At 46.4% G+C, this 26,970-nt stretch overlaps 2 protein-coding genes across 12 annotated transcripts; both read left to right on the top strand.

Moving 5' to 3' along the window:
• Positions 1 to 1,135: 1,135 nt before the first annotated feature.
• On the top strand, positions 1,136 to 10,520 carry LOC121627170 (indian hedgehog B protein-like). The gene is made up of 3 exons (XM_041965884.1): positions 1,136 to 1,435; positions 6,041 to 6,302; positions 9,823 to 10,520. Exons 1-3 carry the CDS (start codon positions 1,136 to 1,138, stop codon positions 10,518 to 10,520), a joined length of 1,260 nt encoding a protein of 419 aa, XP_041821818.1.
• A 1,635-nt stretch (positions 10,521 to 12,155) lies between these two features.
• bin1b (bridging integrator 1b) lies at positions 12,156 to 26,535 on the top strand. 11 transcript variants are annotated; one of them, XM_041965872.1, is made up of 19 exons: positions 12,156 to 12,519; positions 19,154 to 19,234; positions 19,334 to 19,388; positions 19,480 to 19,574; positions 19,703 to 19,738; positions 20,112 to 20,207; positions 20,467 to 20,574; positions 20,948 to 21,040; positions 21,580 to 21,665; positions 21,788 to 21,863; positions 21,958 to 22,013; positions 22,117 to 22,161; positions 22,662 to 22,704; positions 23,056 to 23,205; positions 24,228 to 24,248; positions 24,495 to 24,755; positions 24,999 to 25,052; positions 25,153 to 25,254; positions 25,371 to 26,535. In XM_041965872.1, exons 1-19 carry the CDS (start codon positions 12,439 to 12,441, stop codon positions 25,470 to 25,472), a joined length of 1,641 nt encoding a protein of 546 aa, XP_041821806.1. In that variant the 5' UTR covers positions 12,156 to 12,438; the 3' UTR covers positions 25,473 to 26,535. The 11 variants fall into 11 exon arrangements, with proteins under 11 accessions (XP_041821806.1, XP_041821807.1, XP_041821809.1 ...); XM_041965873.1 differs by having other exon boundaries at positions 23,065 to 23,205; XM_041965880.1 differs by lacking the exon at positions 12,156 to 12,519 and adding an exon at positions 17,888 to 17,963.
• The last annotated feature ends 435 nt before the right edge of the window (positions 26,536 to 26,970 follow it).

Here is a 26,970-nt window from a genome sequence, read left to right on the forward strand (position 1 = left end):
TCCTGACCAGGTTCCTGGTCACCTGGGAAACTTCAATATGTCTACTGATCTCATTTTCAGCTAATTTTTCATGTGGCAGTAATATCTACATTTTCTGGAAGTTCAGTTGAAGCATCTGATGAGGAGCTCAAAGCAGAATCAAGCTGTTTGAATTGAGACAATGCATTTTGACCATTTGAGACTACGTTGAGGTCCGAGGCCCTTGAAGGGGTCCTTGAGGGGGTGGTTGTATGTCACTGTGAGGCGCCTGCACAGTGAGACACGGCGGTCAGAGGTTTGTTACTTCCTCACCTACATCACAGACTGTTATGTCACTCTGTACCGAGTCTCAGGTCTTTCAGAAGGGGTGAGAAAGTTTTGGAGCGCAGGTCTGAACGCGCGCACCTGCGCTCCTGCTCGTGCGCCTTCTCACCTCGAAGACGAGGGTCCAAAGGACAGAGAGAGCGCGCGTCAGCCCGGTCAGTCTCCTGGTTCGGTCTGTCCTCTTGGCCGGAGCTCCGGCTGACAATAAACAGATGAAGGCGGCCGCGGGGCCTGTGCCACCCCGATGGGAGGAGAGGACGGAGCAGAGGGCAGGTCCAGCAGGGCGCGGTCTTCTTCTTCTCTCGCGGCACCTCATCTGTACTGTAGTAGGATCTCTTCCATTTCCATTTCTGCCAACAGCCCTGCGCCACAGGGACGCATTGAGAACAAACCCGAGAGGCAGAAACCGCTGCGGGGACACCCTTTGACCGCCGTGCCCAACAGGCGCAGCCAGACTCCGCACCGCGCGCCTCCGTGTCTGTCTGTAGCCCTTTTCTCACAGCTTCGACACAGAGAGACAGCTTTGAACCTGCCTGCCAAGATAAACTCACCTCGCCTATTTATGCCCCTGCCTCCGCGTGCACTCGGGACAGGAGAGTGTCAGCAGCTCAGAGGACAGGTTCAGCTCTTTCCAGCTCGTCTCCAGCGGCGCACTGGCAACTTTTACGCGCCGGGAATGGACACTTTTGGGGACTCGGGAATGAGTCCTGGTCCGTTACCTCCGCTCTAAAATTATAAAGGGGAGCCCACGCGGGGGGACGCACATCAAAAGAAATACAGCGGTGACATTTTGGCCACCCGCCGGGGGGTTACATACCGGCCCCGGGGCGGAATGCTGCTCCCGACGCTGGTGACGTGCCTCGCCGGGTGCGCCTTTCTCCTCTCGCCGGTCAGCGAGGGTTGCGGACCGGGGAGAGGCTATGGCAAGAGGAGGTCACCGCGGAAACTCGCGCCACTCGCCTACAAGCAGTTCAGCCCCAACGTGGCCGAGAAGACTTTAGGGGCCAGCGGGAGATACGAAGGGAAAATAACCCGGAACTCTGATCGCTTCAAGGAGCTCACCCCCAACTACAACCCCGACATCATCTTCAAGGATGAGGAGAACACAGGTGCAGACCGCATGATGACACAGGTAACATTCCCGGCTGCCGTGGTGCCGTTTAGCCTGGCTTTTCACCTGTAAACCTGCGTATTAAACAGGTATCTTGGTGCATTACTCGGTGCACTTTGCCCAGTCTTTAAACGCGTGGACGCTGTTATCTTTTCCGTATTTCTTGTTGACTCAAGGCTCGTCATGGGAAAGAAAAACAGTCTTAACAAACAAAAATGTGTCTAGTTCACATTTTTCTGGAGAAATTGAATAAAATCTACCAAAACAGAAATCGTTTTAGTGGCATTTAAAGGGAACAGAAGTCTTTTTAAATCCTCAGATTATGTGATTACAATCACAGCAGCTGCTTCACTGGAGGATTATTTGAACCCTTTTTAAATCAAACTACAATTTTAACACGATTTCTCTCATGAAAATGAATTTAAGGTGGATTTTTCGTGCTGTGCTGCTCGTTGAGAGTCTGATTACAAAGTCTGTCCGTTTGCACAACTCATTCTTCAGTCAATTGTAAAATCCCTGCGGGTGTTGACACAGTGGAGCCAGTATCTGGATTGTGTAGGTGACCGGTTTGAATCGGAGCTCTCCTCCTCTGCTCAGAGGTTCACTGTGGGCAGCTCGTGCGTAAAAGAGGGCAACCCCGTCTAAAAATGTATGGAAAAGCGGTCGCTCTTAATTAAAACACTATGTCCTCTGTTTTACATCATGTTTTTCGGTGGAAAAACAGCCAAAAGTCGTATTTGGTTAGAGCCCGGGTCAAGCGTGTACTGATGTTTACCGTTTTCGTTTTTAGCCCGACTGGCCAGAGTTAACAGTCGCCTTTTGGACTGTCAAAAATTTTTACGACACCGTCATTGATGTGGCCCCGGGTGGAATTTATTTGACTCCCAATTTCCCCAGGAATAAAGTATTTATATCTGGCTCTTGTGACCGCGGGCTTCCTCTCCGAGCGGCAGCGCTTATGTCCACAGGCCCACGTGGGGAATGAAAGCGCGCACTCCCGCCTGGAGCTGTCACCTCGCTGCGCGCACTGCAAGAAATATCCCCAGCAGCAGCGACTCACTTCAGCTGCCTTCAGATGAGCGAATGGACAAGAGGCAGCGGAGGACGGAGTTCAGTCGCTCTGTCTTTAGTGAAAATGAGCGTGAATCAAGAGCTTTAATTTCCAAAATCCGCCTGTCTGCCTTTTCTCAGGATGTTTCATAGAAAATGACTCCATAAAAGATAAACTGTAAAAAGTCAAGAAAGATCAAATCTGCCCGTTTGAGGTTAACAGCCTTTTTAGTCGAAACGTCTCCAAACTGAACATTTTTTGCAGCGCGCACCCCGAGCCGCTGCGCGTCAGCGTCGCTGACCTGCACACAATTTATGGGCTCCAAGCCGCAGCAGACAGCCTCCTGCTTGTCTTTTACTATTCCGCGTTACTTTTTGTTTGTTTTCGCAGCGCACATGTGCAAAAATAGCCCACTTCACTTGTGTTGAAGCCTTAATTATACAGATTTTTTTTCGCCTCTTTATTTTTTATTCGCTTTTCCTGGGCGCTCCGTCCTGCATACTGCCGCGACTGTTCAGGCCACACTGCAAAAAGTGTCATTCTTCGTGTTTAACTCGACATTTTAATCAGTTCCGTGAAGCGCACGGAAAGAAATGTCAAAAGTGCAAAATGATTTCACTTATTTCCAATTCATGATCAGTATTTTAAAGGATTTCTTGCAGACACGACGCGTAAAAGCCAGATCTCAGCAAACCGCGCGCTTTGGTTTGAAGATGCGCTTGAGTCAAGAGAAGCCGCTCTCCCTTTTCAGGTTCTGTCCCCTCATCTCAAGTAAACAAGACTTCCAGACGCCACATGAGACTAGCTGACCCGTTCAGATGGACATTTTTTGCAGCGCAAAGGTGTGCATAGGCGCATGTTGTCAGCCTGCGCGTCCAATGTTTGTGCAGCCAGCGGTTTAGTGCTTAAACCGCTCCTACAGAAACCCCCGTCGATCTGTATACCTTGAAAGGAAAACCAACAAAATCTATCGTCTGATTTATGAAGTCCAGCTCGTTGCTCTGACCGCGCAGAGAAAACATAGGACGTTGAAATTCACAGTGAACGCTGTGAAAAGGCATCTGTGGCCACCGAGCCTCGAGCTATTCTTATCACAGCCAACATGGAAAAAGACATTTATAGCGTTTAATCCCACTTTTCACTCTTAATAGGCTGAGATTCATGAAACGCTGCATCATGAGAGACGCTTTCAGAGGCTGCAGGGAAATGACAAGACGACCTGTAGTCATGCAACCGTGATTTAAGAAGCAGCTGTAATTCAAGCACTGTCAGGTGAAATAAAACTTAACCGAGCCATTTATGATTCTTTAAAGGTCCATTTGTGACCTTTAAGAGACCAGAAAACTGTCATTTCTCAGGATTTGACCAGATGTGAGCAGATGTTCAGAAAGTCATCACTGTTAGAGGAGTTTATCAGGGAAATTAAACTGTTTAAATAAACATTTTTACAAACGACAAATAGTTTTATCAAGATCAAACGAGTCGCGCTGAAAGTGTAAAAACGACCAAACTGGATAAATAAGATTCAAGTTTTTAGGAAAAAAGTTTTGAAGTTACAAGTTAATGAGAACGCCCCCAACAGGCCAGGTGGTGGCATTATTCAAATCCCACATCCAACATGATGGCTGAGGAATCCAGATGTTGAACTGTGTTTGTTTGTTGTTTCGCCGATTCTTTCGTTTGTTGTCAAAACTGAACCAGCGGCGTCTCAACATGTTTGTGCTCTGATGTGAAATAAGTCGATCTTCAGCCCAGTTTCAACAAATTCTCCCCTCATGATCCAATCAGAGCGCTGTGGCGAGGATTAGCTTCCTTATAGCTACTAAGCTACCTAGCAACATCCATGAAAAACATAACAGACATAAAAATGTGGAAGAGTTTCTCACAGAAAGTAGCTGGAAGTGAAGTTACAGTAAACCCGACTCTGAAATCGATGTACAGTAATCCCTCGCTATATCGCGCTTCACTTATCGCGGCTTCGCTGCTTCGCGGATTTTTTTTACAGTGGTTTTTTTTTTACAGCGCTTTTTTTTACAGTGCATTGTGCTCTGAATCCTATTTGGCTCAGTGGCTTCACTGTTTAGAAGTGAAAAGTTGATATTTTTATGACAGTTTTCGTTTCTGCACATTCTGCCAAATTTGTTTGCAATTTTTCTCCTTGACAAAACCCACAATGTCGAAGAAGCGTTCTGCGCCGACAAAGGGGCCTCCAGACGCACCGAAGAGGCCGAGGAAGATGCTCACTATTACAGAAAAAGTTAAACTTTTGGACATGCTGAAGGACGGTAAAAGCTATGCGGCTGTCGGGCGTCATTACGGAATACAGTATATCTACTTCGCGGATTTCACTTATCGCGGGTTATTTTTGGAACGTAACCCCCGCGATAAACGAGGGATTACTGTATTTCTTTAACTGCTCGCCGAAACCACAACAGCTGCTTCAATTAAACCCAAAATGGCATCAGCAGGCGGGTAATTCACACGCTAACATCACAAAAACAAAGCTGCCTCCCAACAGGAAACTGGCTAACGTTAACGTCACTGCGTCTGGAAACATCTGTGAAAACCGGACTCGTTTGGTCAACTTGTTTCTAAATTTCTGGACTCGTCAGCCTCTAAATGCCTTCGTCATTCTGCCAAAATCCTTCTCTCGAAATGTTTAAAGTGTTTAAGTGAAGCAGCGCCCCCTTCAGGCCAATCTGCAGCATGTTCGTAACGAATTCTCGGCCTTGGTTTTGTGAAAATCAGACCAGGTGTGTCTGAGCCGCCTTGACGTTGCAGCCTGGGTGTGGATTGGATGAATGGACTTATGGTGCGTTCAAGTGCTCCACAGTCATTCGAAGTGTTCAAGAGCTTTAAACTGAAAGAAAGATGTGTTGCACTTTAACTCGTCTGCCATGTTTCTGCACACACGATATCACAGTTAGGCAGTCGTGTGACTTGTTGTTTTGACTTGAGGGGGGGGCTCACATGAATTTTTGTAGTGGGGAACTCATTTATCCCATTATTCCGACAGCACATGAATGCGCTATTATTCACGAGAGCAGGAGGGAGTTGAATGAGTCCTTCAATTGGCCCTCTCGCCTTGTGTTTGCTCACCCTGACCAGACTCCAGGTTTAGAGGGACGCTGAGAAACTCTTGTTCATGTAGCAGCCACCCCCGCCTCCCCCCCAGCATCACCTAACCACCCCATAACCTCACAGTCCCCCCTTCACCCCCTTCACCCCTCCATCCATCCTTAACATAGCTGCCTTTGCTCACCACAGAGAGCAAACATCAGGCGAGCTGGGACAGCAGGGGTGCATTGTGGGAAGGCTGCAGCCACAGACAAGGGGGAGAGGGGTGACCGGGCCTGACGGGGGTTTGGTGACGAGCATGGGTGTAAGCGGAATACGTCTTCCCCGCTGCCGTCTGATTGGTTTAAAAGTTCAGGCTCAGAGTGCAGCGGCAGTGGGCGGGGCTTAAATGCCTACATCATCTGAATACCTCAACCTATACCTCCAGTATACACAGTATTTGTGCGATAAGCTGTATTTGTACATACAGTACAACATCTGTGTGTGTTCTGCCGCAGCGCTGCAAAGACAAGCTGAACTCTTTGGCCATCTCGGTGATGAACCTGTGGCCCGGGGTCCGGCTGCGGGTCACCGAGGGGTGGGACGAGGACGGCCACCACTCGGAGGAGTCGCTGCACTACGAGGGCCGGGCGGTGGACATCACCACGTCCGACCGAGACAGGAACAAGTACGCCATGCTGGCGAGACTGGCGGTGGAGGCCGGGTTCGACTGGGTCTACTACGAGTCCAAGGCCCACATCCACTGCAGCGTCAAGTCAGGTGAGGGAGGGCGGGGCCTGAAATTTGCACTTTTGCTGAATCCAAATTAAGATGGAGGCTTTGTTTTGATTTGTTGAGGGAGAGGTTGCAGAGAGCCTGTAGACACCCCGGTCTGCAGCTCAGGGTCCTGAACTCTGAACCTGAAGGCCTCAGCATGCTTCAAACCACCATGTCTGAAGGTGTTAGATCTCCCAACCAGTTTGAGGCACCTTTAACATTTTATCACATTCAAACTGAAGCCATGAGGAAAGATCTGGATCTGACCGCTGTTCAGAGCAGCTGAAGCAGGAGCAACATGTGAATGGTTACGTTTGGTGACGCTCTGTGTGTGCTGGGACTGAACTGGTGTCCCCGTTTCCAGGAGTGAACCACCTCCTCCCTCCCCTCAGCTTTCATGTATCACTAATCTGAACGGAGGCTTTGCAGCTTTAAACAGCCACTGACCGACTCACCCAGTGCTGGTGACAAAGATTAGCTGTTAGCAGTGAGGTGGTGAGGAACTAACCGACCGAACCCACAGGAACTCTTCACTCTCAATTAAACCCTGAATTCATTTCGCTTCAGTTTTCAGAGCTAAAAAACTGACGGCTAACGCTGCCTTTCCTTTCCTTTCTAACACCTTTTGTTTCACTCCTCTGTCCCTCCTGGCTAACTCGCTTGCATCTTAAGTGTGTGGGCGCTTGCTAGCTCTGTCTGTCTCATCAGCCTATGTCGCCTCAGGTTAGGCCACGTCACGTCTAAATGCTGGCTTCTGTGAGCTGTTTGTGACACTCTTGATGGAATATTGTGAGATAATATTGCGAGATTGGGAAACTGCACAGAAGCTTATCAGATACAGCCATGTCACATGGTAGCAACCGCTCCATGCTAAGCGCATGCTGAAGATAAGCTGTGGATGACAGTTCAGCGTCGGCCGCCATCTTCGTTTGTCACGACGGTCAGAGAATCTGAATGGAGGTACGAAGTGATTCCAGGTGATAGACAGTGCACAAGCTCTCCTGGTTGAATCACCGGGAGGAAATAAAATGCATTTCAGGAGGAACCATCCAATCACAGAGCTTAAAACTCGAACGCATGAGCCGCTAACAGTTGGCTGAAACTAACGATTTGATTTGTAGAAACAATCAGCAGATTCTGGGTCAGTTTCGTATGAGTTTGGCCACTTTGGCAGTGGGTTTTGTTCCTTAATCCTCTGACTAGCTTCTTCTCCATGGCAACACCAGCTGAGGCTCATGGGTACTGGAGTATTTAAATGCATCTGCAGTACCAACATGTCAGAAATAACTCAAACTGGTGGCCATGACATCAGTGTACATTGTTGTTAGATCATGTTTTTTATGCTAAGCTCCACTTCTCTGTTTCACTAGCTTGTAGCGTCATGACGGGCTGCTAGCAGGTGGCCAGAACACATTAGTGGGCACAGGCTGCATGAGCTCCTTCTCTTCTTCTCGTACTAAATCAGCTGCAGGCGACACACATTCACATTAAGGTGCAACATATTCCACTTTGTGTGCAAATGTGCAGCGAGCATGAGAAGTGACATGAAGAAGAAGACCCACAGATGTGCTGAAAGTCACGCAGTCCTGTCAGAACGCCCCAGAGTTTAGACACCACCGACACATTTTACACTGAGTGTAACCGAGATTCTCCTTTTCTTCTTTCTCCTTTTTCCAACCTTTCCCTTCCTTTTTCCTCTCCTCCTCTCTCCTTCCCTCCCAGATCGGGTTGCGAGGGCCCAGTCCTTGACTTGATCAGAAGGGCAACCAATCAAGTTGGTATTTTTTTTTTCATGTTTTTGATTTCTCCATTTTTTTTTTCTCCTGTTTTTCCTCAAAATTCCTCAAAACAAGACAAAGAAAAGAAATCCGGCCAGCTGAGGAAAAGGTTTAACTGATGAGATCAACGCCAACCAATCCCCCAGAGTCCTTCGTAAAGGCTCTTTACAGGGGGGGCAGCCGGACTGTAGTCAGCAAGAGGAAGCAACCACTAGGGGGCAGCAAAGCACCAGGACCCTGTAGATGAAGACATGAGAAATGTTTCAGTGGTCAAACCAGGAGCAGAGTTAGGAAGGTAAACACTTCACCAGGCTTTTTATTTCAGAGTCAAACTGTTTGTGATCACGATTCGTTTTAAATCCTTCGATCCGACGAAGGAATGACCAGACAACATGGAGGAGAACCTCTTCATCATCTCAGCTGTCCAGTCATTTCCTTCACCCTTCAGTCCAACAGATGATTTCTCTCCTCAGAGGGAGACGAGGTCGACACGGCAGCCAATAATAACCGATCTCTCACGTTAATTTTCTGTTTTAAAGCTGCTCTGAGGAGCGTTTGCATCCACTGTGTGAATCCTTCATCCTTTTGAATATTTAAAGCTGTGCATTGTTTACACCTGCTCATCCTCTTCTTCTTCCTCTGCTTTGTCCCTACGTGTCTTTGCTCGTTACTGCCACCAAGTGTTAATCAGTGGAATAGCACCCAAACTCATCTACGTCCAAAACCAGAAACATATTATTGACAATAAGTTTTTATTTGAAGAAAATTATTTCTCATGGTAAGTGGAAATGACTGGATAAGTCAAAACTGTGATATAATGGTCAAAATGTTAAATTTCTCAAAATAATGAGAAATTAAATCAAAGTTTAAAATGTTCTCATAATCTGGATTTATTTCAGAATTCTGACATGAAAAAAGTGATTTAATCTTGACGCTTTATTGAAGATTCAAAAAAAATTCTGAAGTAAATGATAAAACATTTAATTTCATACATACAGCGCATGTAGAATATATGTATAAACATATCAACACCAAATAAAAATGAATTCCTGAGAAGCCTTAAATGTTTACGGTCACATATGAATTATGTGAAGACTTTTTTCAAAGATCTGAGGCTGAAACTGAAAATGTGTTTACTCCTGGAGGTGAACTGGACTCATGTTTGTCAGATGATTAACCTGCTGGCTGATTTCCTCTCTGCTCCTTCCTCCTTCAGGTGACTTATCTTATCACCTGGCCTTGGCTTTCCTACCTTCCCCAAATATTTATGCCCAGATAGACTTGAGACGGTCCTCAAGTGTCACTTTTAGGTGCCGGGACGTGTGGTCTCGAACACGATCCTGCCTGGACACACACGTATGCACACGGTCATTATTCAGGGCCGCAAACAGGAGCTTTTATCTCGTTATTGTTCCTTTATTTTCAGCGCAGGAAAGAAAAAAGTCAATATTTAACTAAAGGGAGTTGAAAAGATTTATTATGTGTTCTAGCTCTTCAGTGTGGAAACATGTTGCTGCCACAACAATAAAGGAATGTTCATTAAATGTTTGGAAATTAAATTCAGAAATGATGAAATGGCGAGACAGAAACATGAGAAATGTCCCATCAAAATGATCAAAAATCATGTAATAAGTCAAAAGTTTTAGTTTTTAATTCAGAATTTACTTTTAAAGTGAAGAAGACGATGTAATAAATGAAAACGTTGACTTGAGCATCCTGGTGAACCTCCTCGCTCTCTCTTTCAGACCACTCCGTGGCGGCTAAATCTGGAGGTTGTTTCCCCGGCGAGGCTTTGGTCACGTTGGAGAGCGGCGCTCAGAAGTCCGTCAGTGACCTGCGACCCGGTGAGCGAGTCCTGGCCTCGGCAGGCGGCGACGGCAGCGGGGATCTGGTTTACAGTGAAGTCCTGGCCTTCCTGGACCGTGACCCTGTGACCCAGAAGCTCTTCTACACCCTGCAGACAGAAGCTGGAGCCCGCCTCTCGCTCACCGCCGCCCACCTGGTATTTGTGTCCGAGGGGAACTGCTCAGAGGGGGCGGTGCCGGGCTGCGGCGCCCTCAGGACTGTGTACGCCAGCGACGCCCAGCCGGGACAGTGTGTGCTGGTGTCGGAGGGTAAAGCGGGACAGAGGCACGGCGAGGGGCGTCTGTCTCGGATCACCCGGGTCCGAGTGAGGGAGAGCAGGGGGGCGTTTGCTCCCCTGACCGCGCAGGGGACGGTGGTGGTGGACGGGGTGGTGGCGTCCTGCTATGCGGTGGTGGACCAGCACTCCCTGGCTCACTGGGCCTTCTCACCGCTCCGGCTGATCCACAGCTGGACCGGATCCACTGGACGCCACGGCGACGGGATCCACTGGTACTCACAGCTTTTACACTGGCTTGGGAGGATGCTGCTGGACTCAGGACGCCTCCACCCACTGGGCGTGGCTCAGGACGACAGGTGAGGACGGAAAGCAGGTAACACGGGTGGAGACTGTTCTCAAAAACAAACAAACCTGAACCCGTCACTTTTAAACCGGGATGACCCAAATACAAGCCTGGGGAGCTGTACGGGACCACGAAGTTCCCAACGGGATGGGAGGCGTTTGGGTTCCTGCTGAGGCCTGATGGGAGTTTTTTACGCAGGACAAAGAGAGAAGAAGAAGCTGTGAACTGACACAGAGGAAGTCTCCCAAAACCACAATCACAGACCGCAAATCTAAGAAACATCTGGAAAGTGCAGATGTTTCAAAGACTGAAATCCTGAAAGCTCCATGAAACAACAATCCCTTAAAATCCCTTCAATAAACCCTTTAAAAACACCTTAATTTCAAAAGTCCTTCATCTAAAATAAGAGCATTTTTAAGGGTTGCTCATCTTTCGCTGTCATTCACACTGTTTCGTCTTACGATGTTCTTAAAGTCGGGATTTCAGGAAAGCTAATCCTGAATTTTCTACTAAAACAAAAAAATGAAAGGCACTTTTAAGGAATAAATGAAAGAATGATTTTCATGTTATCTGGTAAATTTAAGGGGGTTTCCATCATTACCTTCAGCCATGTTGATAATTTATTAAACATGAATTATCTCCAGAATTGCGTCATTATTAAAGGTTAAATGAATGAAACCATTAAAATTTACCAAATAGCATGAGAGTCGCTTTTTTTCATCTTAACTGAAAAATGAAGCACTTCTGAGGGACGGTGTGAATGAATGAAGGCTTTCAGGTTGTATCGGTCGACTTTAAAAGTTTTTACCCCTTTAAAAATCTCTTCATATGATGCAATCAATTCATTTATTAATGAGGTGACCTTTAATCAGGAGTCACCCACACCTGAACATGAACCAAAGTGCCAACCTGTCGCTCTTATTCATGTAACCAGTAATCTGGAAGTTAAAGGTGTTTTCACCCCAAATAAGCCAATAATCAATCAAAAATATCAAGATATATGACTATTCATTAAAGCCCTATGAAAGTATGATAATAGCTTCATTAAATGAGTTAATTAGTGGAGTTTGAAGGTCAGAGTTGAAGGATTGTGTTTCCAGTGAAGTCTGCAGGGATGTTTTGCTCTTTCTATGTAACATTACTGCTTCAGTCCAGAGATTTTAGAATAAGTGATAGAGCGTATTTAAGTGTTGTTTGTTTACAGAAATCCAATAATGTTTATGAAGTTGTTGTGGCTGAAGAGATGAAAAAAAGATTTATTTTTGAAATTAAATTATATGGAAATGAGCTGTGTGTGTTTCATTACTGCCTCCGATGACACGTGAACGCACCTTTACTGACACCTGCCGGCTTCCTCTCTGACAGACAGGTGTGCTCTGCTTCCTCCGTGTGCGTGCGTGCGCGCGCATCTGATGAATGCGCGTCTCCAGCGGGGATCGGGACTGATTTAGCCCTCATATCGAACTGGAAACCGCGCCGTGCGCATAAATAACAGCGTGTGTGAAGACAGCAACACACCAGTTGCATGAACGCGACAGATGTCGGCTAATAATAACAACCTGCTGCGCCTTTAAGAGGATGACTGAGAAGGAAACCTAATATCTCTCCATATCGAGCTCAGGTCTCCATCAATTAACAGTGAGAGCCGCGAGCAGGAGCGATCTGAATCTGTCCCTCTGCTCTTCTCCCAAACTCCACCTGCTTTTTGTTGTTTTTTTCTTCTGTCTCACTCAATCCGGATTAAATTACGCATTGCACCTTTAAGAAGCTGTCACCGGGATTAGAGTTACGCGCAGAGAGCCAAGTCGCCCTCCGGAGGGGTTTTACGCACCGTCGGTTTCCAGGAAAGGGTCTCCTTCAGTGACACTTCTCCCTGACCGTCTTCTGATCGTCGCTGGTCCTGACACCGCCGGGGAGCCCTCCACGCCGCGCGACATGGCCGAGACAGGGAAAGGCGTCACCGCCGGGAAGCTGGCCATCAACGTCCAGAAGCGGCTGACCAGAGCGCAGGAGAAGGTAAACTTCTCATTGATCTGTAGAGGCTCGCATGGCAGCAGGACACCGCGTCCCCCTGTCACTGTGAAACCCAACGCCTCGACGTTTCACCCGCAGACGCTCCTTTACGCACGAACAACGACTCACAGAGGCCGCGGTTAACGTCTTTCTCTCTGGCTTGTTGTGTGTCAGGGTTCCCTAATGGGTTTAAGGGGTTTAAAGGGGTTAAATGAACCTGGGCTCAACCCTGTCCCCTCAAACATAATACCTTCAAATAATACTTTAAATTAAGGGAAAAGTCACTGTCAAACCAAATCCCTTAAGTTTTACTTTAAAGCTTCTTCAGTTCACTCTTTAATAAGAATTAAGGTACTTTTAATGGGGTTTCTGCACAGTTCAAGGAGTTATTAAGGTGTTAAATCCCCTTAAACTACATGAAACCCATCCAGTCATTTAAAGGGGCCTTAAGGTTTCAGTACAGGTGAAAAGCAGGAAGGGCTTCAACACTGTTTGCGATATTTAAAGGTTTTTTACTCATTAAACCCGTTTAATCCACTAAAATATTAAAATCTCTCAATTAAACCCAAATCTGAGGTCAACCCCTTAACGAGCAACAGATACACTGAAAAATTAAGCTTATTTTAATGGACGTAGTTGGCTTTTCGTAGTATTCTGAATATATTGGTTGATGCTTTTTACCCCCTGAAATAAAACCTTAAATCTTGTAAACTCTACTTGATTAAGGGATTTTCAAATTAAGGTGCTGCAGTGATTAACTTGAAGGGATCTTTTGCTCACATACAGAACACGTGTATCTAAATAAAACAAGATATCTTTTGGGATATTTCTTTTATTCCAACTTTGGTCACTGCCGGAGTGTCTCTGAGCAAGAAACTGAACCCTCAACAAGCCGCGGGGCTGCAGCTAAACACTGGAGACGTTTGTGTTGTCACACATTTGGAGGATCAGTTATGATGATGCATTCATGGTCCTGCTTTCCAACTTCTAGAAGAAGTAGTCCCTAAACTCATCCAGAGAGTTTCAAGTGTTTTCAGTGAAGAAGAAGCAGAATTTTCAAAATAAAAGCCCTAAGGAAGCGTTTGGGAGTTTTTGATTTGTTTTGGGATTTTTCTGCTTTTCGATAAGAACGAGAGGCAGCAGAGAAAAGGGAAAAGTGCAGAATGAAACCCGATCAACAGTCTGTGCTCAGTGTCGGAGTTATTATTGTCTGTCCTAATCACTCATGTCGCTTAAGCCTGCTGAGGTTTTACCCTCTAATCACCTCAGTGCCACAGCAGGAGCGCTGTCAGTCAGTCAGACAGGCACATTTCCTTTTTACACCTCGTTTCTTTGTTCTTTTGCTTCCTGGTTGGTCTTTGTGCTGCACGTGTTTCCAGTTTAAAGCCTGATGGGGGCTCGTAACTGGAACTCGGACAAGTATCTGCTCATTCCTGGTGGCAGCTGCACATATTTCTCTTCAGATCCGCAGTCTTCTTCCTTTAGACTCATTTCATTCACACCTTGAGGTTCTGGCTTCTAAAAGCGTCACAGTTCACAGTGAGGTTTGGTTGAAAGAGGCGTTCAGCACCGTGGGGTTTTTCACTTTCTCTGCAAGAGTTGGATGAGTGTTGAGTACAGACAGAGTTAGTGTCAGGAAGTTATTAGCTTAGCTTAGCATCAAGTATGGAAGCAGAGGAAACAGCTAGTCTGGCTGTGTCCAAAGCTAAAAAACACCTCTGACTCTCACAGATTAACATGATGACTCTGGTTTGTTTAATCTGTGGTTCAAGGGGGGAGTTACATGTTATGTGCTGGAACTATTTCTTGATGACCAGCAGTGTATCCATCCGCCCTGCACTCGTGTGCAGCATTAGACGACAGTGCAGGTGAAAAGTCTGACGTAAATTACCGAAAGTCAAAGTACCCATGATGCTGAACGGCTGACTCTGAATTTTTATTGATCAGGAGCTTTGAAGAAGTGGCCCTGAAGCAATTTGACACAGTGGACAAATGTGTGATAACATTTGGAAAGTCTCTATTAGATGAAATCATTTTATCCCCATTCAAGTTAGCTGACGGCTAAACTGGAAGTTAGCGGCCGGGCTGGCAGAAGCCTCTGGCGGCCGCTGTGGCCAGAGAGCATGTGCAGCGTGCTTTCAACTGCACATGCTCTACATCCATGATAAAGACAGGAATCAGCTGGAAACAGCTGGAAACAGCCAGCCGGCGTCTCCTGAAAAGCTTTGACTTTTCAACAAACGGGACACAAACTGTTTGGAAAGGGTCAGGCTAGCTCTTCCCACCTGTGCCCAGTCTTTGTGCTAAGCTAAGATAATCCACCTGAACTTGTGTCAGACAGAAAAACAAGATATTCTGAAAAAACGTCAAACCTCCTGAAAAGATGAAGTTTACAGTAACTTGAAAGAGTTTCGTCCTGCTGCTGTTTCAGCCTGCCGATGGATCATTTCAGCAGCGCTGAATGAACTTTAAATAGCAGCTGCAGCTCGCTGCTGAATGAAATATCCTCCGTGTGCCACGTTCCTCTGTTTGACTGTGACACCGTATTTAGATTGCTGAACACCCAAACATCAAAAATCTAACCACACATGTCCGCTTCACCATCAGATGATGTGTTGATGTATTTATTTATCACTTTTAAAAGATTCCTCAACAAAACCACAGACTGCACAAACGGCTTCCTGCTCCGCTGTCACATCACTTAAGATCATCAATAATGCAAGACAGTTCATCTAAGATGCAGAGAGGGATTTGTGCATATCTGATTGGTGTTTCCAGACAGGAGGAATTAGCTAATTAGATCCGTGATCTGCAGGAAATATCAGAAATATTACTGTGTTCATGTTTGAGAACGTCTTGAAAAAGTCCACAGAAGCCCTGTTAGAGAAGTCGGCCGTCATGACTCGCTGTCATCACCTTGATACTCAAACATTTGGCTTCCTGTTGGCTCTGGAGTGATTTTTGTTCTTATTTTGAAGCCATTGGTAGCTGGGCTGCAGGTCATTGTCCTGTTTTTATTACCAGGTGGTTTTTAATGACATAAAGAGGAGTTTAGATTCTGTGATTCTGCTCTTATCAGCTGCTTTTGAAAACACTCTGTTTTTTGGCTGGAGTTTGGTTGGGGGACGGTCAAACACTTCTGCGGTGGGAACTGTAATATCTCTACAATCTTGGCCCTCGTTAAACGTCATTGAAATGTGTCTCAGAGCCTCGAAATCCAGGAGTCGTTCAAGGTCTTTAGTCGTGGATCTTTATCTGATTTGAAAACATTTGGAATGGGCTGTGACAGATTTCAGGTGATACTGAGCCTTTGAGCCGGGAGTAAAGAGGAAGGTCAGAGTATCATCTTCCCTCTGAGGGCTGGCTGGGGTGGAGGAGGGGAGCGTCGGCTTCAGCTGTCTGTCTGCTGGCACGCCGCCCTCCACCCTCGCCTCACCCAACTCTGCTCTCACTTTATTTTCACGCTCCGGCGTCTGTCCCCTCCAGAGAGCAACAGGAAATGTAAAACTCCAACTTTATGTAGAAATGTGTCTTGTAAAACTTCAACTTTTTATTAATAACTTTTCCTCTAAAATTTCAACTTAACATTATTAATATTTCTTATGAAATTAAATTACTTTCATCATATTATGACTTTCTGTTGTAAAATTATTGCTTTATATGTTAATTATGTGAATGTTTCATGTAAAATTACACATTTGTAGTCTTAAATTATGAGATACTTGTACATTATTTCCATTTTGTGCTTATTTATACTTCCACTACACCTCAGAGGCAAATATACTCTTAACTCCACAACATCCGTCTGACAGCTTTAGTTACTTTTTATCCCCTTCCAGTGAAAAGCTCGTATCTCCAGATGTGTTGCTGTTGAATGTTTGTGATAAACTGAAGGATGAAGTGAGAAAATTCTCCTCCTTCTTCAGCTGAATAAAGTGTTTAAAAAGCCTCTTGGATCAGCTGAAAATGCATCGTCACAGAGCTGAAACAGGCTGTTTTTCTGAGATACGAGGTTCTCACAGGACAAACATGTGATGATCTTCTAGAATATGATGCGTCGCTGTAGATTAAACCAGCCAACAGGATATAAAGTAGTTCAAATGAGCTCAACATTAATGCAGCAGTAATATTAATCCACAAACATCAGATATGATAAACACTGACAGCAACATTTTACAACTTTTACTTGAAGTACTTTAATAATACTCGTGTACTTTTACTGAATTGAAGTTTTATCTGTCAGCTGATGATTAAAGCTGAAACTTTCCTTCTTTGATTTCACTGGAAGTAATAGTTGGACTCGGACCAGCTGACATGATCATCCTGAGCCTCTCCTGGTGCCGCCGTGGTTGTCATAGTGATGTAATGTCACCCACCCATGAACCGGTCAGCTGTGCCGCAGGGCATGCTGGGAAAATTCCCCTCAGGGGAATCCGGATGAGTGCGGTGACGGAGGAGGGAGGTGGGGGAGATGGTGCCCTTTAGAGAGCAGCCGGAGCCCCAGAGTGGTGCTGGGAGTCAAAGAGGCAGGACCCCGTGACCCTGACCCCCCTCCTCTCAGCACCCACAGGCCTCCACCCCCTCCACCCCCCAAAAACCCATTAGACCACCACCTTACCTCACCTCCTTGAGCCACTCAGAGCATACCTTTCCTCAAAACTACTACATTTCCAAATATATTCCCCTCTTAAATGTAGTAGAACTAGAAAAGAAGTACAAGTACCTCAGATTTGTACTTCAGTGTGTACTTGAGTAAATGTACTTAGTTACTTAGTTACATTCCACCTCTGTTTTTTTGTTCTCTGTGATTCGTAATGTGAATCCAAAGTTATCAAACCTCAAAGTTGCCCTGCTTGGCCTGCACACCTGTCCCTTCCTCCCTCCCAGGACTCCCAGCATGCTTCACTGCTGTGGGCGGGGCTCAGATGTGTGTGTGTGTGTGTGTGTGTGTGTGCGTGTGTGTGTGTGTGTGTGTGTAGGGGTAGTGTATCTATCTATAGCCTCCTCCTCAGTGCTCTGAATACCCCGCAAACACTGCCTGCCTGTGTGCTGCTGGTGTATTTTTGGGGCTTGAAATTGAACACCGATGGGTGGCGGACAACGCACACACACACACACACACACACACGCACACGCACACACACACACACAATTACAGGCTCAAACGTGTTAAATTATACCTGAGTTTACGGTGAAGTGACAGTTTCCTTCCACACATGAATGCACAGGTGACTGCAGCAGAGTCACCTGATCTTTCCTGACTTTTCTGGAATCACCTGAATGCAGCGTGAAGCATTTGGCTGGGCACAATGAGCCGGCGGACACCGGACGCCTGGAAAGGATGCACCAGTTGTGTCGTCCAAATATAGGTGGAGATTTTAATAGAGCCAACCGATTAGAAGATCTGAACTCCAGCAAAGCTTTGAATTGCTCGAGTACAATTTGGGGTACTTGTACTTTTCTTGAATATTTCCTTTCTCTGCTGCTCTGCTACTCCTCTACATTTATTTGATAACTTCAGTTGCCATAGTAACTTGAAATAAAATGAAATAATAAGCTATGTTTTGTTGTAGCTTCACCTTTACCTGCTGTGACATTAAAGGGATGAACGCATGAATGCATGATAATACTTTTGTACTTTGAATTTAGATTTGAATGCAGGACTTTTACTTGTAACAGAGTATTTTTACACTGTGGTACATTTACTGAAGTAAGAGATCTGAGGACTTCCTCTCCTCTAAACTTATCTTCTCTTATTTGAACGTTTGTTCGAGAGAAAACGATCTGATATTTGATTAAAATATTTTTTCATCTTTAATCATCTGATGACCCCTCAGATTTACCTGCTGACCCTTTAGAGGGGCCCGAGCCCCAGGTTGGGCCCCACTGAACTAAGCTAGCGAACTGTATATGACGGAGGTGAAAGTAGCTCCACCTGCAGCAGCTCCAACAGTAAACTGCTGCTCAAATCACAGGCGACATTTTACTGCATCCTGAGTACTTTTACTTTAATATCTGAGCTCACTGTGTGCGGCGGCGGGCTGAGCAGGCGCGTGTGCTGCAGCAGCGGGGAAGTCCCCGCGGTGGCGTCGACGGAGGTTTGTGTGTCCGTCACAGGATTAGAGCAGCAGGTGGTGGTGATGGCGGCGCGCTCAGATTAGCCGCTGACCTTGTTCAAATAACAACAGCGACAGAACGAACGTCTTGACTTCTCCTGTTCCTCTCATCCCTCCTTCAACGCTGATCAGCTCAAAAAATATGAACCATAATGGAAGAAAAATGTAAAATAAACTACTTTTGATAATAAAATGATAATAAATAAGAAAAAACAAATAAGATAAATACAAATACGAATGAAATAGAAATAGAAAAAAGTCTTCTGTGAGTTCTGGTTCAGGTTTGGTGACTAAAACTCTTCTTAAAGGCGATGAGAAATGAGGTCGCGGCAGCTTTGACCTTTGACCTCCACTTCCTGCTCGTCCTTAACAAAGACACAACCAGAGCTGAGACGTGTTTGTCCAACCTGAAGGGATTGACACACACACACACGACTCAATAGATTGATTGATTGATTGATTGATTGATTGATTGATTGATTGATTGATTGCTGGCTGATCATCCCCCCTCTCCCCTGCAGGTCTTGCAGAAGCTCGGTAAGGCCGATGAGACCCGTGACACCGCCTTTGAGGAGATGGTGTTCAACTTCAACAAGCAGATGGTGAGGAGATGCATTCAGGGACACGCTGTGGACGTGTTTCTGCCGCAGTGGCTCACGTGTTAACGACTCCCAAACTGTCGTCTTGTGTTTGTTCCTCAGGCTGACGGCACGAAGCTGCAGAAGGACCTGAAAGTCTACCTGACAGCAGTGAAAAGTGAGACTTTGGATCCTGCAGGTTCAGTATGAAACCACCCAGACTCGACCTCACGCTGATCCTCTCGTGTGTTTTGCTGGTTGTGTTTCAGCGATGCATGACGCCTCGCGGCGGCTGCAGGACTGCCTGGCCGACATGTACGAACCTGACTGGTTTGGTAAAGAGGAGATGGACGCGCTGGCAGAGGTGAGACAGGAAGTCCGAGTTAACGACCACGTCTGTAAGCTTTAACAGTGAGGCGTTCAGGCGCTCTCTCCTCTTGCTAACACACTGTCTTTCTCTCGGCTGCATGCGTCTCTCCTTCCGTCCTGAAGGAGATGATAGAGAAGGAGATGGACAATAACTTGGAGGTAAAAGGCAGACGGCGTCCAGTGTTTCCCACAGGTCAGGCAGGAAAATCCCAGTGATTCGTCACAAACAGCAGGACTCACTCTGCTGCGTCATGGTTTCCAGTTTGGCTCCATGTGGGGAACACTGGCTCGGCTCTGCAGTAGAGGAAGTAGTTTTTAGAGCAGGACGCTCGTCTGTAGTAAACCTGCAGGACTGTGGAACGAGCTGAGCTCAACAGATTATTGATTATTGATGCAGATCCTGACCCGAACCCTGTAGTAGAAGCACCTGCACCAAAAACCTGCAGAAAAGAAACAGAGAAGAATAGAAATCAGGTTTAAAACTGTGAAAATTTGACTTTTCATGCTGGTTTTATTCTGATGTGTGTTTCAGGACACAGACACTCTGTGGCTGGACTACCACCAGAACATCACCGACAAATCTTTGACCTCCATGGACACGTACCTGACTCAGTTTCCTGATATCAAGGTGTGTATGTTTCTGTCTTTGCTCGCCATTTGTTTTTTTTTGCTCCACTGAAATGTCAGAAATGAGATTTATCGTCAACAACATTCAGCAGAAAAGAACCACATCTGTGCGAGTCATAAATATGAAGTCGAAATCCACAATTTAACATAAAATGAAGCTTTGAAACGTGCAAACTATGAACTAACGACTGTCAGATGATCCCAGTGTAACGAGAGCGTGTGCAGAGTAAGATTCACAGCTGACCTGAGATCTGCTGCAGGCTCGCATAGCGAAGCGCGACAGGAAGATGGTGGACTTCGACAGCGCCAGGCATCACTTCGCCTCCTTACAGAAAGGGAAGAAGAAGGACGAGGCCAAGATCGCCAAGGTAACCGTGTGTGCGTGCGTGTGTGTGTGTGTGTGTGTGTGTGTGTGTGTGTGTGTGTGTGTTCTGCTGCTCATACTCAAGTTTAAAGGAATAGTTCAGAGTTTTTGGCTTAAGGAGGCACGGGCTGCTCAGTGCATGGACTGTTCATACCGCCTTAAGTCCAAAATCTAGCATTGCAATTTGTGAGCTAATCAGCCCTCGTTACGTTCGTTAAAACTGACTGACTGAATGCTAATTAACATGTTTGCGCTCGTCTTGAATTGTTTTTGTTTGCTCTTCTTTCCACCGCTCCTTCCTCTTCTCCTCTCTCATCTTCCTCCCTCTCTCTCCCCTCCCTCTCTTCCTCCCCCCCTCTTGCATGGTGTGTGGTTAGCCAGCAGCCCTGTTGGAGATGGCGGCTCCCAGCTGGGCTCAGGGTTTGATATCAGCCCACCAGGTGGCTCAGACTAACCTCTCCTACAACCAGGTGAAACTCTGGTTCATCACTGACTCCCCCCCTGTTAGCCTGTTAGCCTGTTAGCCTGTTAGCCTCAGGCTGTCCACACATGATCAACACAACACGCAAAGTTAACTTCCTGCTTCCCTGCTGTACAAACGTTATTGCAAACATAAATCTACGAGTGGAATAGTCTACAGGAGGACAGACTCTGACTGGACTCTTCAGGATCAGTCAGATCGGCCAAACAGCGCTCTTCTTCTGCTGCTGATCATGTGTGGAGAGCCTCAACGCAATTTGATCCCCAATTCAAACCAGTGTTTCCTTTGTTTCTATGTCGTAGCGATCGATGCATTTGACAGAAACACTTTGTAGAAGGTTTGTCATTGGAATGCTCGCAGCATTCACATGCCTGTAGTTATTAAACCCTGTGAGTGTTTGCCTGCATGTACGTGTGCTCATGAAAAACTGTCTTTCTTTCATAATTCACATTACGAAGAACAGATATATTATTATTCTGTGTGTGTGTGTGTGTGTGTGTGTGTGTGTGTGTGTGTGCGTGCGTGCAGGCGGAGGAGGATCTGGGCCGAGCTCAGAAGATTTTCGAGGAGCTGAACGTGGAGTTACAAGACGAGCTTCCAGCACTGTGGGACAAGTGAGACACGATTTTCTGATTCTGCAAAATCCTGAATGACGACTGTGCAAGTGTTTATAAATGTGTGTGTGTGTGTGTGTGTGTGTGTGTGTGTGTGTGTGTGTGTGTGTGTGTGTGTGCAGTCGTGTTGGCGTCTATGTTAACACATTCCAGAGTCTGGCAGGTCATCAAGAGAAGTTCCACGGGGAAATGAGCAAGGTGGGTCAAACTGTTCACGTGCGATTGATTGAAACTGATCGAACTGATCGGTTGACGTATCGATGAGTCAGCAGTCCTTCTCCCTCTTCCTCAGCTCAGCCAAAACCTGAACGACATCATGACCAAACTGGAGGAGCAACGGCAGCTCAAGTAAGTGAACAGAAGAGATGTGAGTCAAACGTGTAAGATTTTAAAGGTTTAACGTCATGTAGGACAAAGAGAGTAATGCTCCTCACACCGCCCCCTACTGCAGAAAAGGCGGTACTGCAGCGGCAAAGACAGGAGACAGTGCCAAGAGGTAAACTGTGCTGCGCTTTAACCCTCGTTTGGCCCACACAGGCGGAGCATGCGACGCTGTGCTGCAAAATCATTGCTTGTGTTTGGCAGCACGGTAACTCAAACTAAAAAGATTAAAATAATGATATTATTAAAAAGTTTGGAGTTTCTAGCAGGAATAAAGTTTCAAGATTAATATTTTTAGGTTCCAGCAGCTCTGGGATTTAGACCCATTTTGTGCCTCTGACTCATGTGTGACTCTAACATTGTGTTCATGTCGTCTCGTGCATGTTTGCTCACGTTCCTCTGCAGGTTTACCTGCAGTAGATGTTTGTGTAAAGCTTTTTGTCGCCCTCGTGTGGATGAAGCTGAGAACTGCATGCGTGATGAGTTTGAGTTTGTCACTTTATTTCTTTCTCCCTCTTTGTCCCTCACGTCCACCCTGTTTTTTCCTTTTCTCCCTGTCATTTCACACTTTTTTCTCTCTTCTCCCTCTCGTCTTTTTCTTTCCCTTCCTCTCAGTGAGGAAGCCAACCACAGTGAATCAGCAAGCTCACCACCAAAGGTAAAAGCAACAGTAAAACAGGCGTCCATGTGAATGTTTAAGCTGTGCATTAAATCCATTTTATTGATGAATTTACAGCATGAGAGTAATGTTGATGAATATTTAAGGATTAATCTGAGCAGCTTCATTGCACAAAGCACCCAAACACAACTAGAGGAGATCAGCATAAAGTCAAAGCAGAGCTAGAAGAAGCTGATGATGGACGAAACAGGAAGTGCTCGTCTCGCGGCGCCTGAAACCGTGGCGGCTACAACTAATCATGCATCATTTTGTGTGTACTAATCTGTTTCTGTCCCTTGCCGCTTTTGCATGCCTGCACACGTGCGTTGTCGTTTTGGTTTAACCCTCCTGGTGGTGCAGAGGCCCGGCCCTCCACCCAGCCGGCCTCCGCCCAGGCTGACGCCGTCGCCAGACCAGAGGCAGCAGCACGGCGACCCGCTTGAGGACGAGGCCTCGGGGCCTGTCGCCGGCACAGACCTCACGACTGCAACGCCGCCGCAGGTCAGACTGATTCCGTCCTTTTAATTCATGTAGCCAGGAAGCCTCGCCGTGACTGGCGGAGGAGAGAAAAGAGAAAAGACCAGAAAACAACAGAACCAAACGTGAAATCAGAGCAAATGTTCACACACCATCTGTAAATATTATAATCCCCACTGGATTTTAACAGTTTAACATCTACACACAGAGGAAATGTTTGCAAATCTAAATCTCATCGACAGCAGTCATTCCCCGACAGTAAACCTCCTAACCGCAGTGTACGTATACGTGTGTGTGTGTGTGTGTGTGTGTGAGAAGCAGTCTGAGCCCTGGTCGGGGGTCAACCTGCTGGACTGGGATGTGGAGGCCTTACAGCCCGTCACATTTCCAGCTCCCGAGGTGGGTTCGCTTTGTTCAGGCCGGTTGGCAGAGGTCTGTCAGTGCTGAAGGGTTGGCGGCTTTATTTACATGCAGTTTTCAAAACTTCACCTTGACCTAACTGACAGAACCAAAGATGCCTGAAAAACTCCTGCAGGGCTGGAGCTACAGACGTCAGTATTTTAGGCTTAAAATTTGGGGTTTTGAGTCCCTAAAAGTACAGTTGTCGTCCAATAATAGAGTTTTTAAAGGCCCTAAAAGCTGTTCTAATGTCATTTATGTTCGACTGCATGTAAACACAGTCTGCGTCATCTGAGGAAATATTCTGCAGAGTGTGTGCTGGATCAGGAAAAAACCCCCGTGTTTTATCTTCGCTCCACAGATCCGCTGCATGGCTTTGTGCCTGTGTGCCCGCTCAGCCTCAGTTTGCATGCAAATGTTTGCTTTGCTTGTTTCTTATCAGCTGATCAGATTCGCTGATGAAGCCGATTGATGTCACGTCTCTTTAAAAGGAGCGACGTTGAAAAATTGGCTGAATTTGGGCTCTTAGAACACGTTGAGTTCGTTCGTGCTACGTTAATGCTTCGTGTGTGAGTGAAGACTTTGATGAAGGCCTCTTGCACACTTTCATCTCACTGGTTGTTTTGTCTGTCACTGCCTCACGGAAGGCGCCGTCATGGGACTCGTGGGTAAGCCTTCGTCATGTCGCTCAGTGGAAAACTACCACAACTCCTCTGCTGCCTGTGTTCTTCCTTATTTTCATCAAAACCTCCTTCCTCTGGCTTTGTGACACCCCTCACAACCCTGGGTCGAACCCTTAATTGTACACTTTCAACCCGGCCGACCCACCTGCTCCCCTGGCTCCTCTGCAACACGCCGTCCTCCCATCCTTCCTCCCGCCTCCCTCTCGCTCCACAACCCTTCACCTTTTATAGCAAGACCAGACTCCCGCAGAGCAGGAGCCCCGGCGTGACGACGACCGCTCCCCGGAGGAGGCCCAGGCTGGCTGGGATTATGATGAAAGCGACACCCGGAGCTACGCCCAGCCCGGCTGGGACGACGCAGAGGCAGCTCAGGGTCAGGACAGCTGGAACGACGACGGGGTCTACGCCGCTCAGTCGTACGCCGAGCCCGACTGGGACGACGATGGCGCCCAAGTGGGACGGGGTGGCTGGGGCGATGATGGAGAGGGCCAGGTAGGCTCGGATGGATAGGAGGGCAGATGTGACCTCTGTGGGGTCTTGAAAGAACCTGGAATTCAAGGATCCCTGAAATTGTGGTGAAAGCCACTAAAACCCTTCGTCTTTCTTCCCTTTTCTACTTTGAGCTTGTTTTCATTTTGCTGCTTCAAAATCGCACATCTTGCCAGCCACGTTTTTCGGTTCTTCGTCTTCCTTCACTGATACACCAGGACCTTTTCTGCTTATCTTTTGCTCCAGAGTGCAGTGACCAACGGCTCAGACGGTGAACTCCCTCCAGGATTCCTCTACAAGGTTGGACACCTTCATGCTGATCCTCTGGGTTGTGAATAATGAGGTTGTGTTGTGCAGGGCTCATATTCAAACCTGTGTTTCGGCTGTGATTTCACTCCAGGTCAAAGCGATACATGATTATGCCGCCACCGACAACGACGAGCTGGAACTGAAGATGGGAGACGTTGTGCTGGCTTTGGCCTTTGACAACCCGGATGAGCAGGTGACTGACTTTAACCTTTACGTGCAGATTTGTCTCCTCTGTTATATTTCTCTTTGATCTTTTGAAATGTGAAGCTCTCTGCAGCGAACCTTCATTTGTATCGTGTGTTTGTGCAGGACGATGGCTGGCTCATGGGCGTGAAGGAGTCTCACTGGGTGCAGAACAAAGATATTTCAGCCAAAGGCGTTTTCCCCGAGAACTTTACTCAGAAGGTCTGAGTAACACATAAACACATGCCACATAAAGATTCTGGCCCCCCTCAGACTCCTCAGATGTCTTTATCTGGTAAACGCGTGGTCGAAGCATCAATATACATCTATTTACACACCAAAACGTAACGTGATTGATTAGATTACATTTCAGTGGCTGTGACACCAGATGGTGTGAAGTCTTCAGGGCTGAATGAACACATTTACACAAACCAAAGTTAATAAGCACGTTTCACGTAAATGATCACGATGTATTATTCAAATTTGACACCCAAAATTCAAACTCATTGGTTTGTTTCTGTTCTGATTCCTGAATCATTTATATTTTGCTGAACTCATAAAGCAATGTGCTGGCAGGAAGCCGTGATGTACTGTATGAATGTCAGAGTATTCTACGTTGTGGAAAACATTGGGAACTTTTCACGGTTCCTTGCATGACGCATTTGATTGTACTGTCATTGACTTTGGAACACAAACACTGTGACACCAGGTGGGCTCGCTCTGGGAAACGTGACACCCGTGTGTGCAGGTGTCCTGGATCCGAGCCCTGGACGGCAGCACAGATATAAGCAGTATGTTTGCAGGACTTTGCCTTGACTTGTCAGAAACAGTTTCTTGGGCTCGTAGGATTATCAACGGGAACAGCAGTTTTTCCATTTATTTTATTGGCCATTTGGACGACGTGTTTTGATGTGTGGCTTAAATTTTCTAATGCACATATGGTTTTGATTTTTGAATCATCTTTTCATGAATGGATAAAAAGCAAACCCTTATCAAACTCAAATGCTGATTTTTTTTCTTTCATCTACTTTAGTTACCACGATGACGGTTTCCCGCTGGTTTAGTTTTCCCCAGTAGAAACCAGGTTTAGGCTGCACACTTTGAGTCCATGAATCCATGACTGTGATGCTAAATGAGGGACTGAGGCTCAGACATGTAGAATGTAAACCACCTGCAGAAGTTCTGATTATCCTGCAGACACCAAAGTTACACCCATCAAAAGGTATTTTTACATTGTGTGGAATTAAAAGTCAGTCCAAGTGGTAACTAATGCACCATCTGTCAGATCGAATCAGTGTCATTAAAGATGAATGAAACAACATGTGGCTCTTCATCGTCTTTCTCCTGAGTCTGTTTCGAGCGACGTTTTCCGTCAAATTCAACGGTGAACGAGAGGAATTATTCTTTCTTGTCACAGGAACATTTCAGGATATCAGAATGACGAAGCACAAGCATCAAGGAATGTACATGTGGCAATGCTGCGAGGGTTGGATTTATTTATTTCTGTTAATAAGTGTCCGACAACGCCACCTCGGGGAATTTCACCCCCAGGAAATATATCAGAGGGGAAACGCCAAAGTTTAAGATGCTGAACCAACGTGAGGATGCAGCCAAGATTATAATTATAATAATAAATCAAGGCAAAATATTGCACAATCTTCAGGGCCTCATGACAGGTTGGTTAAGTTTGCCAAAAAAAGTGCAGGTGCTAGGTTCAGGGCTGAGG

Source organism: Chelmon rostratus, chromosome 24 (genome assembly GCF_017976325.1).
Source record: "Chelmon rostratus isolate fCheRos1 chromosome 24, fCheRos1.pri, whole genome shotgun sequence".
Taxonomy (NCBI): domain Eukaryota; kingdom Metazoa; phylum Chordata; class Actinopteri; order Chaetodontiformes; family Chaetodontidae; genus Chelmon; species Chelmon rostratus.